The sequence below is a fragment of the Oculina patagonica genome, chromosome 8 (genome assembly GCF_052425735.1).
Source record: "Oculina patagonica isolate OP01 chromosome 8, crgOcupat, whole genome shotgun sequence".
Lineage (NCBI taxonomy): Eukaryota > Metazoa > Cnidaria > Anthozoa > Scleractinia > Oculinidae > Oculina > Oculina patagonica.
Genome location: NC_135765.1, coordinates 26,984,390 through 27,003,025, shown reverse-complemented (window position 1 = coordinate 27,003,025; position 18,636 = coordinate 26,984,390). Strand labels below are relative to the sequence as shown.

Sequence of the window (18,636 nt, the reverse complement as noted above, 5' to 3'; positions counted from 1 at the left end):
TTTTACGCCCATTGCTTGTGCAGGAATTTTTATTGCGGGTGTAACCCTCTGCTCGAATTTTTTTTTAGACAAATGCTTTTTTTTTCAGACAAATAGGTTTTTTTAGGACCTGATGTTCAGTGTATTGTTACTTTATACCTAGTCCAGTCCCTGAACTCTCCCTTCCGCGCGCCCTATATTGTATATAGGGGTTGAACCCAGGCGCACAAAGAGAGAGTCCAGGATAACTTCAACAAGAAACAAATGATATCGTGGTTTTGTTATCCTCCCTTACGCCAAAGGTTTTTCCGAAAGAATTGCAAACGTTCTTCGTGGCTTCAACATCAAGGTCTCCCGGCTAAACTTCAGAATACCCGGCCACTTTTTTGTGTCTTCTAATCCTGCTACCGCGGTCCCGAGGTGGCCATAATGAGATTCAGTAGCAGATCACACGGTAACAAAGTCATAGCCGAAGCAAGCGCGCTAAATACACGAGTATACCTCGATCTTAATTAAATCCATGCAGGATTAGAAGACACAAAAAAGTGGCCGGGTATTCTGAAGTTGCTCGGTCGCCCATAAACCTATACGTACCATCTCGAACATACTGAAAAAACCAAAAGACAGGATCGAGAAAGAGGATACCAGAGGAATTGTATATAAGAACAAGTGTAACGATTGCGGCTGTGTTTATGTTGGTCAGACATCACGCGCGCTTAAAACACGTATGAAAGAACACGCAAAGGCCATCGCAGCATTGGATAGAAACTCTTTGTTGGCAAAACACCATATGCTTATAATTAACGACCATCAAATAGATTTGGAGAGCGTCGAAATTGTTGACAGGTCAACGGTGTGGAAACAACGACTAATTCTTGAAGCTTGGCATTCTGTGCGATAAAGGAACGCTATAAACGAACACATAGCGCTACCAAACGTTTACAATAGCATTAAGAATTCATAGACTCATTAAGAATGCTCTAGAGACTTCTGTTGCACTCGGAAAGTTCATTTAGTTTTTATCACACATTCGTTACATATTTTAACAGGACGCCGTTGAACATTTGCATTTTTATCTTGCTGAAGAAGGCAACAGTAGTGGCCGAAACGTCCAAAAACAATATTTTTAGCCAGTGTCAACTTATTAATTCGAATTTTTAAAATTAAGGTGGTTTTTCCGCCGAACATTCGAGCAAAAACAAAATTACTAAAGAGATCTCATAGCATGGTGACAGTTTCAGTACAGCTGACAAAAACCTACCAAAACGTTAGCACTCAAGCTGACCCTACAAGAGAGTAAAATGGATTTGAAATTACATACATTTGAAATTACATACTTTTTACGCCAGTTTAAAACAAAATGGCGCGCGTTTTAAATATTTTAAAGAGGCTTGAGTTAAATTTTCTCGAGAATGCTTAGGAGTTTAATCACGGGGTCACCAAGACAATAAATTTCAGTAAGATGTTTCAAATAGAATGTAGATTGTTACGGTGCTATGAGTACGTTTTTGGCAATTAATTTTTGCACACATTGCGCGAACTTCCAGCGGAATCCATTAAAATACCTTATTAAAAATCAAAACAATAAAAATTCTCACATGTTTGGAACTGCAACTATCTGCCCTTGAGAATATTTTCTCGTTTTGTTTTCGATTAGCGCCCTTCCTCTGCTTACTGTTTTCGTCAGCTTGGTCCCGGCCCTCAAAAATTTTTGGGCACCCGTGCTCAACACACTTCCGTTTACACGGCAAAAATTGAGGGTGCCGGACTTTAAATTTTAGGCACACATGCCAAATTTTAGGGTGCCGCGCCCAAAATGCTTATGGTGCAAATCAGGCTAGAGCTTCCGTTTGCAGGCTTCTTGTAGTTACATTGAGCTAAACCTGTGTCTATTCCAAGTAGTTCCTTATATGCACCAGTCAATTCCACTAGCTCTTTGATGATTTTTTGTCGCCCTCCCTTTTGGGAGCCTGCGCGGTGGGAAGCGGTGGCAAGCGCAGTCTGACTTCAGCTTGGATTGGCCGAGCGTTATTTCCTCATCAAGACTTCTCTTTGTAAGCCAAATATGGTATTTTAAGCTGAAATTCAATAGGCCTTATCAGGGTTTTCGACGCCATCTTGACGAGTAGGAAAAGCGGGTTTAAATTACAGTGAATCACATCCTCGAGGGACTCCAAGGGAGGGGTCTATCTTCCCTTGTTTCCAACAAAAAATAAAACAAAAATTGTTTCTTGTGTTTCTGTGTTCCCTAAAAGTGTGTTTATGATTTTGGCGTTCCCTGTTCCCTAAGATATGCCCTTGTTCCCGTGTTCTCAGTTTTATTTCCTTTTTTCCCCATATTCCCAAAAGGTTTATGGCTATATTTTCTTGTTCCCCGAAAACCCTGGGAAAACCTCATCCTCTTGAAAAACTGAGAGCACTGAGCCGAGCGCTGAAAAAATTGATATCGTAATCACCCAATGAACAGACAACTTTGTCTTATTTAAGCCTCTTTCCACGCTCTCTCCACCGACCACCGTCTCCCACCCCCTTCCCCTAAAAATGGCAAAGCAAACAAGACCAGTCTTCATCCATTCCAAAACCTTTATTTACGAAACGTAACAAAAATCAGTGTTGCCCTTTTCTTCATTGTTAAATTACAACGAGCGGTGCATTTAACTTTCATACAAACAAACTTCATTATCTAACGCTAATCTATTTACAATTCTTTATCAACCTTATACTTATTTACACAAATTTTAACATTGAATAGAAAACGTTTTCTTTTATAACTTATATAATGTTTATTACGTACATGTGAATTCTATTGATATTTCTTACGCTTTCTTATAACTATTTAGATTTTGAGTTCTAAACCTGGTCTGTGTTGTTGAACTAGAGTTCTTAGAGATTCCTTACTTTCCTCACTGATAGGATTGTTGAACAGATATAGTGAGGTCAGTTTACAATTTGAATGTTTGAGTGCTTTGCATAGACTGGTAACACCGGTATCAGTGATCTGATTACCACTCAGAGATAGTGTGGTTACTTTACAGCTTGGATGCTGTAATGCTTCACACAACCTGGTAACACCGGTATCAGTGATCTGATTACCACTCAGAGATAGTGTGGTTACTTTACAGCTTGACTGCTGTAATGCTTCACACAACCTGGTAACACCGGTATCAGTGATCTGATTATAACTCAGATGTAGTGTGGTCACTTTACAGCTTGGATGCTGTAATGCTTCACACAATCTGGCAACACCTGTATCAGTGATCTGGTTATTACTCAGATATAGTGTGGTTACTTTACAGCTGGAATGCTGTAATGCTTCACACAACCTGGTAACACCGGTCTCAGTGATCTGGTTATTACTCAGATTTAGTGTGGTTACTTTACAGCTTGAATGCTGTAATGCTTCACACAATCTGGTAACACCGGTATCAGTGATCTGATTATCACTCAGATGTAGTGCGGTTACTTTACAGCTGGAATGCTGTAATGCTTCACACAACCTGGTAACACCGGTATCAGTGATTTGATTAGCACTCAGATCTAGTGTGGTTACTTTACAGCTTATATGCTGTAAAGCTTCACACAACCTGCGAACACCGGTATCAGTGATCTGATTACCAATCAGATCTAGTGTGGTCACTTTACAGCTTGGATGCTGCAATGCTTCACACAGTCTGATAATAACGGTATCACTGAAATGATTAAAAGCCAAAAGTAGTAACAGTTTGGTAACAGCACAGTGTTCTTTCTCCAGTGATTCACAGATTCGTTTTATTCCAGACAGTGTTAGAGCTGACACAACGATTGCCAAACTATTTACGTTAAAGGACTGTTCAGACCGTTCATGTTGTGCTGTAGCAGCTTCCTCTTCATTCAGTTCACTAATTACGTCTAACAAAAATGAAATTGCAATACAGTCCACATCATTTAAATTCGTAAAATTCATATCGGAGTAGTGTTGGGGATGATTTATGATGACATTTTTAGCAAAGTCCTTGTCTTGATATTCGCTGAGTAACTTTGCTCTTACGCAGAGGGGCTCCCTTCTGATTGAAGATGAAATACTTTCTAGTAATCTTTCCATTAGTTTGTCATCTTTTTTCTTTGATAAAATACCAGCAATGAACAGCATAACCATTTCAGACACAGTTTCTTTCGGAATTTCATTTCTCATTACAAACCAACGAGCAGCCAAGAACTCCTGAATGGTAAGATGAGTAAAACTTAACTGTTTTGTGGTTTCAAACGCAGATTTCCTGAAAGGAGGACCACAATGAAGGAGACCGCTTCCTTTCAGTTTTTCGATTTCTTCCAATTTAAACTTTTCTTTCATGTCCCTTTCGTCAAAAATTGGCCTCTGCTGCAAAAGCAGTTGAGCTGCTAACTCTGATAATTTATCCAATGTGCTTTCGATGACGTCTGAAACCTTGTGTTTCTCAGGAATTCCTTTCGTCTTATATTCTGATTCGGCATTATGTTTTAGTTCAAAAATGTTGACAACGTCAGAATAAATTTCAGTTGCTGACACAGGAAGATCAGTGCTCTTGGATTCGCGAAGAGTATATTCCAGATAGAAACACATCAGAAAACAAAGGACTGGAATATGAGCAAAGCTAACAAGATTCTCATTGTTCATGACATGTTCAAGAACACTGTTCTTCATGGTTTCGTTTTCTTTGAAATACTTCACAATGTACTCTTCTACCTGCTCCGGAGAGAACCCTGTAATTTCCACGTATCGGTCGAAGTGAATTCCTCCCATTTTATCTGATTCGTCGGGTCTCGATGTTATCATAACAACAGACTCTCTCATCATCTTGCCTTTTATGAGTTTGGCACACAGTGCGGCTACTGGCATTTCCTCACTAGCATTGTTTGGATACTGTTCCTCCGAGCTACTAGCGATGTAATCTCGTTGTGAATACTCGTCATACCCATCCAAGATAATCAAAACCTCCTCAGGGTGATTAACAAGGTATTCAAACAAAGAGTTATCAAGGTTTGAGTTTTCGTCAAGTGTCGAAGAACAGTTTAAAAGCTCTCGCAAAGAAAACCTGTCATTTCCAAGCAAGTTCAGTTGACGGAATGTCAACAAGTATGCAAACTTGATATCTGGTGTCTTCAAATTTGCTTGTGATTGAAAAAGTTTATCATCAGCCCAATCCCGAACAAGCTTTTGACTAAACAGACTCTTTCCAATCCCTGCTTTTCCAGTGACAAGAATAGATTTGGGATTAGGCTCACGCTCAGTACTGCAAAGGAATATCTCTTTACTGCTTTTGACCCGGGTTTCGCTGACTTGCCCATAATAATCCAGCAATTCACCTCTTGCTAAAGTCACATCATAATAATCCAGCAATTCACCTCTTGCTAAAGTCATATCATAATAATTCAACCATTCCTGCCTTGTTGATGTCGCATCCTTCTTATAGAGGGTCTTTCTACCATGCTGTATCAGAAGATTAGTGAATATGTCATCTGTTCTTGGGTTAGATATGGTTGGGGAAGCCATCAGTTTGGGCTGGAACTCTGTCTGGCTTTTAATAGATGCTTTCAAAGCTTTTGTGTAGGCACTCACAGCTGAAAAAAAAAAGAGATAACAATATTAACTCTTAAAAGTTTCTTTTTGTCGGCTGTCTAAAGTGGCTGGAAGTCACTGGTATTGAGAGCGTAACACAGAATTGAAAGCATGGTAAACTGTACATGATTTTAAGGTTTCTGCTAACGGTTTTAGGCATTTTCCAGCCCTTATGCAGTCCAACCTCTATTTAGCTGCCACTTTCCAAAGTTCCGATTCATTTGTCACCAAACTGCTGTATTTGATACCTCTATTCAACGGCCACCTCTATTAAGCGGCCGCGGCCACCTTTTTGCTGTCGCAATTATATTATTTATGTTTTTTTACCTCAATTAAGCGGCCAGTGAATTATCTTTCCAAGCGAAATGGTGACAGATGATACATATCGTCCGTGAAATATCTTAAGCTAAATTTTTTCACATACCCTACTAAGTTTTAATGCAAACATTATGCAAACAGAGTTTCGTGATTCCTTTGCCTCTCAACGAGATTGGCAAAATATTATTTGGAATAATAAGGAAATTCGTATTGAAAAAAGACCAGTCTTCTACAAAAAGTATTTTGAGGCGGGCGTGATTCGTATCCAAGACCTACATTTTGATTCAAATATAAACGATGCACTAAGCCACTGGTCAGACAAGATAACCAATATTAGTTATTTGCAATGGGCTGGCCTTCGCCATTCTATACCACCCTTTTTAAAGAATATTATTTCCTGTCCATCTTTAGCTCCTCCATCCTTCTTTATTGACGATAACATCTTTGACGTCAAAAAAAAGAAATCAAAAGACTATTACTCACTTCTTGTTCGCAAAATAGCACAATTTCCTAATATCATAAACAAACTGCAGAACGATTTTAACTTTTCTATCGATCAGCTGAGACAAATCTTTAGTCTGCCACACTCTGTTGTACTTGAATCTTATGTAAAAGGATTTCAATTCAAAGTGCTCAACTCTATTCTATACACTAATTCAAAATTACACAAAATAGGCTTTAAAACAGACGACCTATGTTCATTTTGCAAGGCAGAACCGGAAACCTTGTACCACCTTCTTTATCAATGCTCCTTTGTTAAACGGTTCTGGAGTGAGTTTCAAGGTTACTGGCACCAAATCTCAAATCAGCAGGTTCATCTTTCCCTCCAAGATATTTTATTTGGAATATTATCCAAACCATGCCCTTTACTCAACTTACTGAACTATTTTATAATCATTGGTAAACTACTTATATGGGACTGCAGAAGATGCCAAATTCAACCCACAATTCAAGGATTTCGTACTAAAATTGCCATTAAATATGAAACGGAAAGTAAGATCAAAAAGATAGATTATTTAAAAAAAAAATGGGTACTAATCCCAAATTAATTTATGTCATTTCCTTTTTTGTTAGTCATGTAGATGGCATCATTATTATTTGAACTATTTGAACAGCATGACAACTGTAACTGTCTTTTTTTCCCCTCTTTCTTCTTTTTTAGATATTGAATAATAAATTTTGTGAGCAATGTAATCGCGTTTGTATCTTTCATGGTAATAATCTATAAGTAAATAATTTCGGTTCTGTTAGTTAATATATAAGTGTGTTCGTCATCATCGTATTTTGTAGAGTTGTTATTGTAAGCTAACTATATATTTATCAATGATCGTAAGTTATTTGTAGGTAATTTATTCTTCTGTAAGTAACTTTAATGTAAGCAGCGTATATCATTGTAACTTATTTTTTTTGTTAGTAATTATTCTAGTCTTGTAGTATTGTCAGTACGTTAACGGTTATAATGGACTATGTTGACGCGCTTCATGTAAATTGTCGATACTGTTAGTTATTTTAGTATGTTTTGTAATTGTTGTGTCATATGCTGAATAAAATTTTAAAAAAAAAAATTAAAAAAAAAAAAAATGCAAACATTATCAACCCGAGCTAGTGCTAGAGTTAGAACTACATATATGCATGGGCTGGAAATGCACTTGATGTTTTGTTACATGAATTTTCGATTTATCTTTGTATACGTTCACTTTTTAAAAGCATTTTGCTATATTATATAAAGGTAAAGTCTGTGTCCGAGCCTAAGTGGCCCATACAGCCGGAGCTTATCCCGGTTTCTGTAGCATTAAGCGACTAGGAGTATTGCTACTCCCCCCTGGATGGGATGCTAGTCCATCGCAGGGTTACCCCCCAGCAGTAAGTTCGCCGGTACCCATTTATACACCTGGGTGAAGAGAGGCACTGTGAGAGTAAAGTGTCTTGCCCAAAAACACATTACAATGAGTCTGGCCAGGGCTTCAACACAGGCCATTCGATCTGGAGTCCGGCACGCTAACCATTAGGCCACCGCGCCTCCCACACCGCTATATTATATAGAGTCAAAAAAATCGTGTTTACTGCCATTCCTATCCAATTTATATTGTACCTCTATTAAGTGGCCAGCCTCTATTAAGCGGCCACTTTTTAAGTCGGCACTTGGGTGGCCGCTTAATAGAGGTCGGACTGTACTTTGATAGGTCATAAATACAATTTTTTATAAGTTAATATTACACTTATGGTATGAAACAAACGCTCAATGATTGGTCAACAAGTTGTGATCATTTTCGTGACATTATTGGTTACCATAGCAACAGTATAACCTCTTAGTTTTGGCTTTCAGTGCTAATAACTTGAAAATTAGGTCACTGACCCCATTTTTAATTGTTGAATTATGACAGCGTGTCATGATACAATTTTGGCAAAGTTAAAAAAAAATTGTCACAGCCACCTTAAATTTTCTCTGAACTGCTCTGACAGAATTTCTTCAATTATTCATTTACATGGGATTGGCTTTGCCAAATAATGATGTCATTTGGTTCGCGCTGTAAGCTATTTGACGTACATGTAAACTGACCTCAAAATTTACCGGTAGTTGAAAGAAATCTACTTTCCCTTAGCTTTGAAACAATATAAGACGGTTAGAAATCTCCTATAAAGGAGACAAAAATTTTCAAGCTGTTGTGAAACGTAATTTCGCACATGTGCTAACAGTGATACTGTCCCTTTTTTCTTGAATCACTGCATTTAGCGTTTACAATCGACAATCTTTGTTGTCTGAATATATGTAAGCCTAACATTAACTTTATCCTCACCCAGCTAGAAACTACTTGTCTAATTTCAGCCAGCCTGTTTTCTTTTGTGTTGACCGACCAATAGTTCGAGGCTTCACCTTCACTTTCAGCTGCAATCACTGTTTAATTTGTTACCGGCTTTGTTCCGCTTTCGATGAATCGGCACACAACCAAACTCAAAGCATGTCAAGAAAATTATATAACAAAAATGCGGCTCCGTACGTGGAGCGAGAATTTGAATTTTCTATAAACTGTATAAACTACGATTTGTGTCCAGTCAGAAGAATGTAACCTGTCAAGCATCTATTGTTAGAGAAAGATGACCCTTCCTGGCAAGCATCAACCTTGACGTTCCAGGCGTTATAATCCCATTATGGGTAAGACTCCACTAAAAATGCATTTTGCTTTTTTTCTCGGAAAGAAAATTTCAACAAGTTGAACGTACGTTTTAAACTCCAAGTCGGCAGCCCCTGAACCGAATTTTTTTTCGCCAAAAGATACAGGTCTTTTTTTGTAACACATCTATGATTTGCGCAACAACTATCATTATTAAATAGCATTATTGTTTCATTTTTCAGTGAGATTCGTTCTCTGAATTAAGCGACATTAAGGGTGGCTTTGCGCTTCCCAAATTTATCCGAACATGAACTGCAACCAAAAATGCCACAATTTTTTTTTCTGTAGCAACATTAAATAGCAACAGTTTTTACATTTGCTCAACGTATCACAGCATGTCCCAATTCTGCTACATTTTTTCCACTTTATTTTCTTCTTACCTGGCATAAATGATCCATTTGCATCTGCAACTAATAATAATAAAATAAAAAAGATAGTTAGAACCAAATAATATCCTATTTCACTAATTAGTTACTTAGAACTACTGTACGTAATTAACACTTAGATCAGTAAAATATGGGCTTCAACGATGGCGAAGAGTTGTCTATTGTAGAGGTAGAGAATCTATCAATTTTTTGTATGAGTTACAGAAACTTAAAGCTTGCAAAGGTTATGTACTTCTTTGAACATTCTACAGGCAAAGTACAACTAAAGACGAAAAGCACTACCTGGACTATAATGGGGCCATTCTTCGAATATTACAGGATCGCTCAAAATGTTGGCCACAACAGATGCTGCCATCACACATGCAAAAGCTCCTGTCTGATCATTTGGAGAATGACTGCCATCTGCATAGTCTTTGATGCCTTTCACCACAACCCATTCTGTCTTGAGATCATGGGCTGCTGCAAAAACACCTGGAAAATGAGAACATTTAATAATGTTTGTACATGTATCATCCTGGATCCTGGAGTCATGTTAATTATAATAAACTTATTGTTTACAAGAACACCAACAGAATTTACAGCCAACTCTTCTAATCCTTACCAAATAAATCAGGATTCACGTTTTACTAATACGGTGCATAGAATTACTGAGTAGTTTAGTATCAGTAAAAGAAAAATAATGTTTTTGAAATTTTACAGCCATCGCAATAGGAATGCAAAAGCTGTGAAAAAACAGATAATATCAAGTGCTATTCAAGCAAAAAACTGAAATTAAATTCAGTAAGAACTGAGCTTTTTTAAAGGGCACATTTTTAAATTAAATTCCTTATTTATAGAATAACTTACCCGATGGGCTTAGGACTGATAATCTCACCCTGTCATGGTTCATTAGCAACCATTTAGAGAGTTTTGTAAGAGTAAGGGCTTTGATCCTGATCGCCCACATGTTACTTGGACATCCTAACAGTCTCTGATAATTAACATTTTAAATAGCTTCTTTCCTTTTCTTTTTTTAATTTCATGTAAGTATTTTGGGTGGACTAGCACGTATGCCATGGTATGGTGCTTATGTTCCCTTCCACTCTTTCCTCACTGCATCTTTTATTTCTTATATTTATGTATTTTTTCTTTTTATTGTTTGTGTGTCTCTTTAGTTAATAATTATATTGTGCAGTGAAAATGGATTAATTAAAAATAAAAAAAATAATTTAAGTTCTACTTTGCCCCACCACACAGAACATTAGAAAACTGCTGCAAATGCAGTATTTGCTGAAAAAGATAAATTTCTTACCTCTGCCTTCCATCTCAACTGCTGTTGCTTCAGGATATCGCTGCATAATCTCTTCATACTGCCATCCACCACTGTCATCCTTCTGGATACTCAGAACCACCCCATCGCAGTGTACTCTCACTTCCTGCTCATCTGGGTTTTCCAAAGGCGCTGTCCATCCATCAGCTATATGCTTGATGAGGTTGCCAATATCTCTGCCTGGGGGAGTTTTGTAGGAAGGTGTTATTAACTTTGAAGACACAACCACATCTCCTAGTTTGGTTTTTCCAGGATTCAAACCACTGCAGGCGCCAACGGAAAATACAGCCCTAGGTCTCAGTACTCTGACTGCATCTTTTACAACAGATAAAGAACTTCCAGGATCAGCGGAACCTTTAGAGCACTTCATTAATGCAATTTTCCTTTTCTTTCCATGATCACTACCAACAGACCCAAAGTATACATAGCCAATGTCTTTGTGGTAACTCTTGAAGGGTTTATCCAAATAGAAAAAACAGCTTAAGAACTCACAATCTTCCACCGTCATAATCAGAATGTCGATTGGGAGGTCAACAATGTTCCAAGGGTAACTGGTGTTAGGAAGATCACTCATCGTTGAAATCTTTATGTTGAGTCGTGGTGGACATTCCAAACTTTTAGTTTCTGTGTTTAGAAGGAGAATATATATATTAAGCAAATAAAAGTTTACTTAGTATGTATACTATGTATTCAGAGCAAATGTGCTGCATAAAAAAGTTATTAACAAGTGTACAGTTTTCCTTGAGGCCATTATTTTTTGTTTGAGTGCATCGTGGCCACCATGCGACCAGGCACCCTCACAATATGGACCAGTCATGCTTACCAATGGGAGAGCAGCGAGGGAAAAAACATGTTCACTCAAATAGATTTCATAGTACATCTTTTATTTTTATTTTTTGTATATGTAATTTAGTGTTCAGGGCTCCTGATGAAAGCAGGTTGCTTTTAAGCCCCTGAAGGGACAGTACACTGAGCCTTAAAGGTGTCTGTTCTGTTCTGCTCTGTTGCAGAGGCAAAATGGCGTTACTTGAATGACAGAAATTCTAAGATGGCTCGCGTCTGTTTTAAAATTGTTAAGGTGCAAGTGGGGAAGTGGGGGGGGAGAGAGTTCCTGTCTCCAGCAGCTGGTGCTGGAGACAGGAATTGCAGCCCATGTAAAATTGGGCCAATAAAAAAGTGGATGAAAACAATCGTTTTTACAGTGGCACTTAAACCTCTAAATACAAAATCCTTCTTTAAAAAATGCACAACACCAACCTTTCATCCCTGTTTCCCTTTCAGAATTGACATTTGATTCCTCCAAGTCATCCAACTTGCTGAGCTTGTTTCTTCTCTCATCTTCATCTAATTTGTCCTTAATCCTGTCCTCACCCTCCACCCACTGTTTAAGCAGTTCTTGGTAGTGTTCCTCAAAATCAGTGTCCATGGTTTCATTTTCAAAAACATCAATAGCATCACGGTAGTATGCTCCTCCCAGTCGCACCAAAGTGTCTTTGATTTTCTTCCAGTAGACACTAAATAATACATCATCAAGTGAAGCATCGCTGCCATGACTGTGGTAAATCGTGTCTCGGTAGAACTTGATGCGGGCAATGTCAGCCTCAAGAGTTGTGTCTGTTAAAAAGGGAAGGTTATCCCAACCAGTGGCAGGAGGAACCAGGCTGCAAATATTCCTCAGAAGAATAACCAGAAGGGTGGGGTCAAAGTCCCTTGATGAAACTGAAGATTTGATGACAGGATATAGTTTCCTCCATTGTGGGGTACTTAGAACTCTTTTCTTTCGAAGTGATTGTAATTTGGCATGAACTGCAGGATCAGCCAAAACTGTATGAAGGCTTCCAGGTGGTCGTACCCTGTCAAAGGTCTCTCTTACAACCTGTGATCCAACATCAACCAGAAGGCGACACAATCGTTCATAATTAGTTGCTTCTTTGGTTGAAGGAACAAATGGTGCTACAGAGGTCATGAAGACAATGTTCTCTAAAAGGAAAAAAAGGAAGCAAGATTAATAACTCGAAGGGCTAGTTTCACACGCGATGCAAACACAAAGGCAAATGAAAGCACAAATGCAAAGAAAAACATAGCAAACAATAAAAATGCAAACTGAAACGCAAATACAAAGGCAAGCACATTAGGAGTAGAGAATTGTCTTAACCGTAAAAACCCGCACATAAGCCGCACCTTTTTTCCAAAAATCTTCATTCGAAATCGAGGGTGCGGCTTATCTGCTGGAACATTTGGAAAAGGTCCCGAGAATTTTCGTGAATTGGCACTTTCATGGAAAAGTATGCAAATTAATATTATGTAAACTGCAAGGGAGTACTGGTCATGGCTTTTGAAAGTTTGAAAGCCCCTAAAAGCTGTTTGCAGTGTCTACAATGGCCTATATTTTCAACCGACACAATAAATATTGATACACCAGACGAGCGAAAAAAATATCACGAGTATTAGCGTGGTAGATGCAGATCATGACCCACTGTTTCTTGCCCGTTTAGCACTTTGATGGCAAATTAGCCGAACTGATTACAAAACTCCCTTGATGCAACAAAGTTTATCTCCAACAGAAGGCTCCCAAATCTCTTTTCATCGATACAATAGCAACGAAACCCAAACGCCTCCAACTTGTTTTGCTTGTTCGTTCTGGCCCCAGTCCCAATTTCGTGTCCCATCAAATGCCTGGTTACTAAGCTACGAAAGTTTTGCAAACCCATATTCTTGTTGTCACACAAAAAATCCATGGAAAAACTTACCTGTCAACAAATACCAGAAAAAGATCAACTATTTGTCAAAGTTGGTGTTCATTATATTAAAGAGCTGAAATTGAGGGTAAGACGGAAGTATTTCTGTTTCAATGTTTAGTGAGTTTACGTTCGATGAAGAAGACTCCAGAAGATCAGACAAGACTTTGGATTTTCTTTGATTTACTTTCAAAAAACTTTTTTTCCAAAATTTGACTTGCTAAATTCAGGGTGCGGCTGATCTGCAAGTTTTTACGGTATTTTGTTGCACTTTGCTTGTGCTTGCATTTGCACCTGCTTCACGTCTGAACATTGCTAAACGCAAATGAAAACACAAACAAGCAAGCAAAGTATGACTTGTCTGCCACCTTGGTAAATGCTTAAACTTTGTCTGCGTATCTTAAGTTCCTTGCCTCCGCATTGTATGTGAAACATCACTTTCATTTGTACTTGCATTTGTGTCGCACTTCTGGCTTGTAAACCGGGCTACAGACCAGAGTTCCCATTTACCCACAGGTGTGCGTAATTTACACACAAAATTCTGAAAGGATGCAAGCTTTTTTGTACCTATGCGTGGGATCAACGCACACATAGGGCATCTGATAATTAATTTTATTACCTGATTTTACACACATGACAGTGTGATTTTGCATAAGCAATCACAAATTACAGGATTCATAATAAAACCCAGCACAATTCTATAGATGCGTGGGATCGACACACGACAGTCGGGGCTTCTGATAATTTATTACCTGATATTACACACCGGCCAGTGTGATTCTGCATAAGCAATCTCAAATTGCATAATTTATAGTAAGACCGAGCACAATTCGAAGAAATTACACATTAAATTAATAATTGCTTTATTCAAAAGTTTACCTTGGCCATTACATTATTGGAAGGTGCTCAGTTTATCATGAAAACAATTTAGAAAAAATAAACCTCCAATCTGGAAGTTCCAAAATTATTTTGCATACTCCCAGCCCCTCTTGAAAAAACATATTAATTCCATCACTAAAAAAGTTCTAAAGAACAGTTTATGGAAAGAGGAATAGTTAATTGTTTAGTTAATGCTACAGTGCAGTTTCATTTTCACATCACCTGACCGTCAAAATACTGTTTAGTATCACTACTGGCATTGCAAACTATTACACCTTCACAAACGGCAACATTGATTAAAAAGCACAGTCTTGCAAAAGCAAAACACTAATTACCTGACAGTAAAGTGCCTTCCTGTGGGAACAAAAAGTAGTTACAGATGCCGGTTACTTCCGCCGCACCTTAGTAGCGGCTAAATACAGGAATGGCACCAACCTATAATTGGATGATCAAAATAGTATTAATTCAATAAGCTAATGCTTGACTCGGAGGGACACTTTTAATTTCACTTGAAGGTTTCGTGCATCGTGTATTGTTTTTGTGTAATTATTTTTAGCTTAGACCACTCAGGTTTCTCTTGTATTCTGCTGTTGAGTGACCATATTTGCCGAAACGTTCGACTGCAATTTGTAGAGCTCAGTATAGAAACGCCATTTGTCACCTAATGTATTGTAAGTGAGTGAGTATGCCAATATTTTTATGTCAATTATTTCAAGGGGGCAGAAGAACATGAGTACTAATGAGGTGTCTGCTGCTCTTGTCTCTTGTGCTCTGCCTCATTGAACCACCTGTCTGCACTTGGGATCAAGTTGCACTTTGCACTTGCAATAACTATATTGTAATAATTATAATATTCATGTTCGGATTTTGCAGGAAAGCGAAATAATAAAGGCCTCGGCTTGTGTTAAACTGCCACAGATGGCACAAACTTCGCTCTTACATAGCTTTACATGTATGCAATTTTAATTAACAATAGTTGATAATTAAAATTATTTGAAAAGTAGTCAAGCGTGACATCTCTAGTGTGCAACACATGAAGATTCGTAAAATAACAGCAGACTTTGTTGAGCTACATCTCTGAAACATCAAGAATTGGGTGTCCAGAATTTGAAGTAAGTTTAATACACATATAATATTTAATAGGGAAGATAATTCCACAAACCACGCTTAATTATGCAAACATCTTGACAGTCTCGTTCTGCATGGCTAAACTATAACTTAAGTTTGTGTGTGTGGGTGTGTGAAAGAATTTGAGTTCTTACTTAATTATGCAGCGTGAATCAAATAAATATGCCGCTATTATGTTGATTTCTCCTTATCTCAAAAAGATATTAAAACGGAACTAAAGGGCAAACGTCAAATTATTTCCTAGCCTATACAAATCCCCGTTAGAAAAGTTCCAAAACGTTTCTGGAAAAAGAAATCGTGGACTGAAGTGTTCAGTTTAGTCAGTTTACGCTACAGTGCAGAAAAGCTGTCTGGTCGCACAACTGGCGCTGCAAACCATTACACTCTCGTAAAAAGCAACAGAGATTAAAAGCTACAAGCTTACAAAAGTAAAACACTAATTACCTGACAGTGGAGTGCCTTCCTTTGGGAATAAAATGTAGTTAAAGACGCTTGTTACTTCCGCCACACCTTCGCTGCCGCCATTTTTGTCAACACTGGAACTTAGTCCTCCCCGAAGAGGCGGACAAATTTTACAAAGCTCGCACTGATTGGTCAGAAACAGGGGCCATTTACACAGGCAACCCAGACCCTTACGCAGGATTACCAAGTCAAATGTTTTCGGCCTTGTTTTGCTTGACAATCTTTAAAGTTAGCTAAAATTTGGCTTATACAGGTTCTCAGACAACCAACACCACAACTCAGTTAAACAGGCAACAAATCAAAGTAATCTCGAATGGAAATCCTAATGGTTAGTGCGCCGGACTCCGGATCGAGCGGTCCGAGTTCGAGCCCCGGTTGGGGTCACTTGTGTTGTGTTCTTGGGCAGGACACTTAACTCTCATAGTGCTTCTCTCCACCCAGGTGTATAAATAGGTACCGGCGACAAAATGCTGGGGGGGAACCCTGCAATGGACTAGCATCCCATTCAGGGGGGAGTAGAAATACTCCTAGCCGCTTAATGCTACGGAAACCGGGATACGCTCCGGCAGGGCGGGAGAAGGCTGGGCGATGAAACGAGCAGTCCGCAGCTGCAGTCCGCGCTTTGTGCAATGTGTGATGCGGAGTAGGACTGGCACGAGCGCTTTTTCCGCTCTTCCGCCGCAAACATGGCGATGAAAAAAGTTGTCGCGGCGTTACCGGAAATCGCGAATAGCCGTCTTCAGCTGCTTCGTTTAAAAAAGCACATCAAAACCCATCTCTAAATTTTACATATGTTAAAGCCTATTAGATGTTTTAGAACATATCAAAAATTTAGCTGGAGATATTTGGAGATATCGGAGTTCTATATCTTTAAAGTTGACAATGTCGACAGCGCTATATCACACCATTGAAGATACGATCACTGCGATTACGCTAAGTTTTCGCGGCGTTACCGGAAATCGTGTATTGTTGTTCATTTTACGAGTCTCCATTTTCTTGAAATACTTATATAATACCATATTTTCAGTCAGAAACAACCTGAGTTTTCATCTGTAATTAGATTAAATGCTTTGTTGCTGAAAATATTGTAAAATCGGCGGCGAATTTGGCGGCTGCGGCTCTCGATTTGTGGTACACAGTAAAATCGCGAATAGCCGGTCTTCAGCTGCTTCGTTTAAAAAAGCACATCAAAACCCATCTATTAGATGTTTACTATTAGATGTTTACGCTTAGATGTTCTATTAGATGTTTTAGAACATATCAAAAATTTAGCTGGAGATATTTGGAAATATCGGAGTTCTATATCTTTAAAGTTGACAATGTCGACAGCGCTATATCACACCATTGAAGATACGATCACTGCGATTATACGCTTTGTTTGGTATAATTCGCATACGAATATATAAATTAAACTTGTTTTTATTTTAAATAATTAAAGGAAAATAGGTTTTCTAGAGGAAACAGGTTAATTTCAAATGCACTGCCGCGTTTTATAAAAATACATTTAACAATTTTTAAGTTTTTATCGGCCTTTCAAGCTGAAGTGTTTATCAAGGCAGTAACAGCCTATACATATATATAACAAGTAAAAAAATATAACACACTTCTTGACTGACTAAAATAAATAAAATTGTACAAATATAAAAGACGAGAAGCCTTCTCCCGCCCTGGCTCCGGGCAGTGTGGGCCGCTTGGCTCGTGGCTTCTCCTTTTATTCCCCTCCTTGACTCGTCTGCGATTGAAACATTAGTTCCGACCTCCATCTGGTATCTAGAGCCGCATTTTGACGAGGGACATTCTTTGTAGGATTTCATACCGCGATTACAAACATTTGTTCGTTTTCTCGAGCTTTCCTCCGAATCTCAAACGGATTTACTGAATAATTTTTTATTCAGTATCATATACTTTTTTTAACATCAACTTTTTATAGCGATTACAATTCTATTTTTACACTTTTAGACCAACTATTTTTTGAATTAATAGTTAAGTATGATTAGTATTAGATTTTTATATTACTATTGATATTTTACACAGTTTTTAATATCATTATTTGTCACTTTTGTATTTTTAATAATGTGTCCCCAAATTAGTAAGGGATTCTTCCCTAGCTATGTGGTTTTGACAATAATAAAGTTTTTCATTCATCCATTCATTTCGGGTATAGCCTGCGTGGCTGGCGGGTTTGTTGGTGCCGCTAATTGTCGCTGCTTCGTTGCTTGTTTGTGCGCGCTTTAAACGTGTTTGTGCGCGGTTTAAACCCCCAAAAAACCGCCAGCTACGCAGGCTAAAATGGATAGAGTTTTCCATTCTTCTGGAGAGGTGAAGGTCGTTTTCCCCTTTGTTATAACTCTGACATTGGCTCTAGCGATACCATCGGTCCCTGTTACAGTCAACTTTCGCCTTGTGGACACCTCGCTATTACGGACAGGAGATGAAGTCCCGGCGAATAAGAATTACTGAAAATAGCTCTCGCTACTACGGACTTTCTCTATTACGGACACCAAATGATGGTCCCGAAGGTGTCCGTTATAGAGGGAGTTGGCTGTACTAGGCCTTCCACCACTCCCATTTTCCACTCCCTCCTTTTCTTTTCTTCTCGTCTGTTGCATCTACATTTTCCACTTGATCGTTTTCTTTTTCTGACTAACACTTATAAAATTTGCGCAGATCTAACAAAGATACATCTTCC

At 38.4% G+C, this 18,636-nt stretch overlaps 2 protein-coding genes and 1 long non-coding RNA gene across 10 annotated transcripts in view; 1 reads left to right on the top strand and 2 right to left on the bottom strand.

The window, feature by feature from the left end:
- Positions 1–8,198, top strand: part of LOC144663804 (uncharacterized) — a 63,438-nt gene extending 55,240 nt beyond the window's left edge. The window contains exons 2-3 of the long non-coding RNA XR_013572672.1: positions 7,479–7,601; positions 7,918–8,198. This is a non-coding gene — a long non-coding RNA (uncharacterized LOC144663804). The remainder of the gene's footprint in view (positions 1–7,478; positions 7,602–7,917) is intronic.
- LOC144663745 (elongation factor G, mitochondrial-like) overlaps positions 1–18,636 on the bottom strand; it is a 49,690-nt gene that overhangs the window by 9,357 nt on the left and 21,697 nt on the right. The window lies entirely within an intron of this gene.
- Positions 2,545–16,015, bottom strand: LOC144663686 (uncharacterized). 3 transcript variants are annotated; one of them, XM_078524713.1, is made up of 8 exons: positions 15,930–16,015; positions 14,693–14,792; positions 11,998–12,720; positions 10,723–11,364; positions 9,714–9,902; positions 9,426–9,455; positions 5,341–5,556; positions 2,545–5,301 (listed from the first exon to the last, which is right to left on the bottom strand). In XM_078524713.1, exons 3-8 carry the CDS (start codon positions 12,704–12,706, stop codon positions 2,816–2,818), a joined length of 4,272 nt encoding a protein of 1,423 aa, XP_078380839.1. In that variant the 5' UTR covers positions 12,707–12,720; positions 14,693–14,792; positions 15,930–16,015; the 3' UTR covers positions 2,545–2,815. The 3 variants fall into 3 exon arrangements, with proteins under 3 accessions (XP_078380839.1, XP_078380836.1, XP_078380837.1); XM_078524710.1 differs by having other exon boundaries at positions 2,545–5,556; XM_078524711.1 differs by having other exon boundaries at positions 2,545–5,556; positions 9,426–9,449.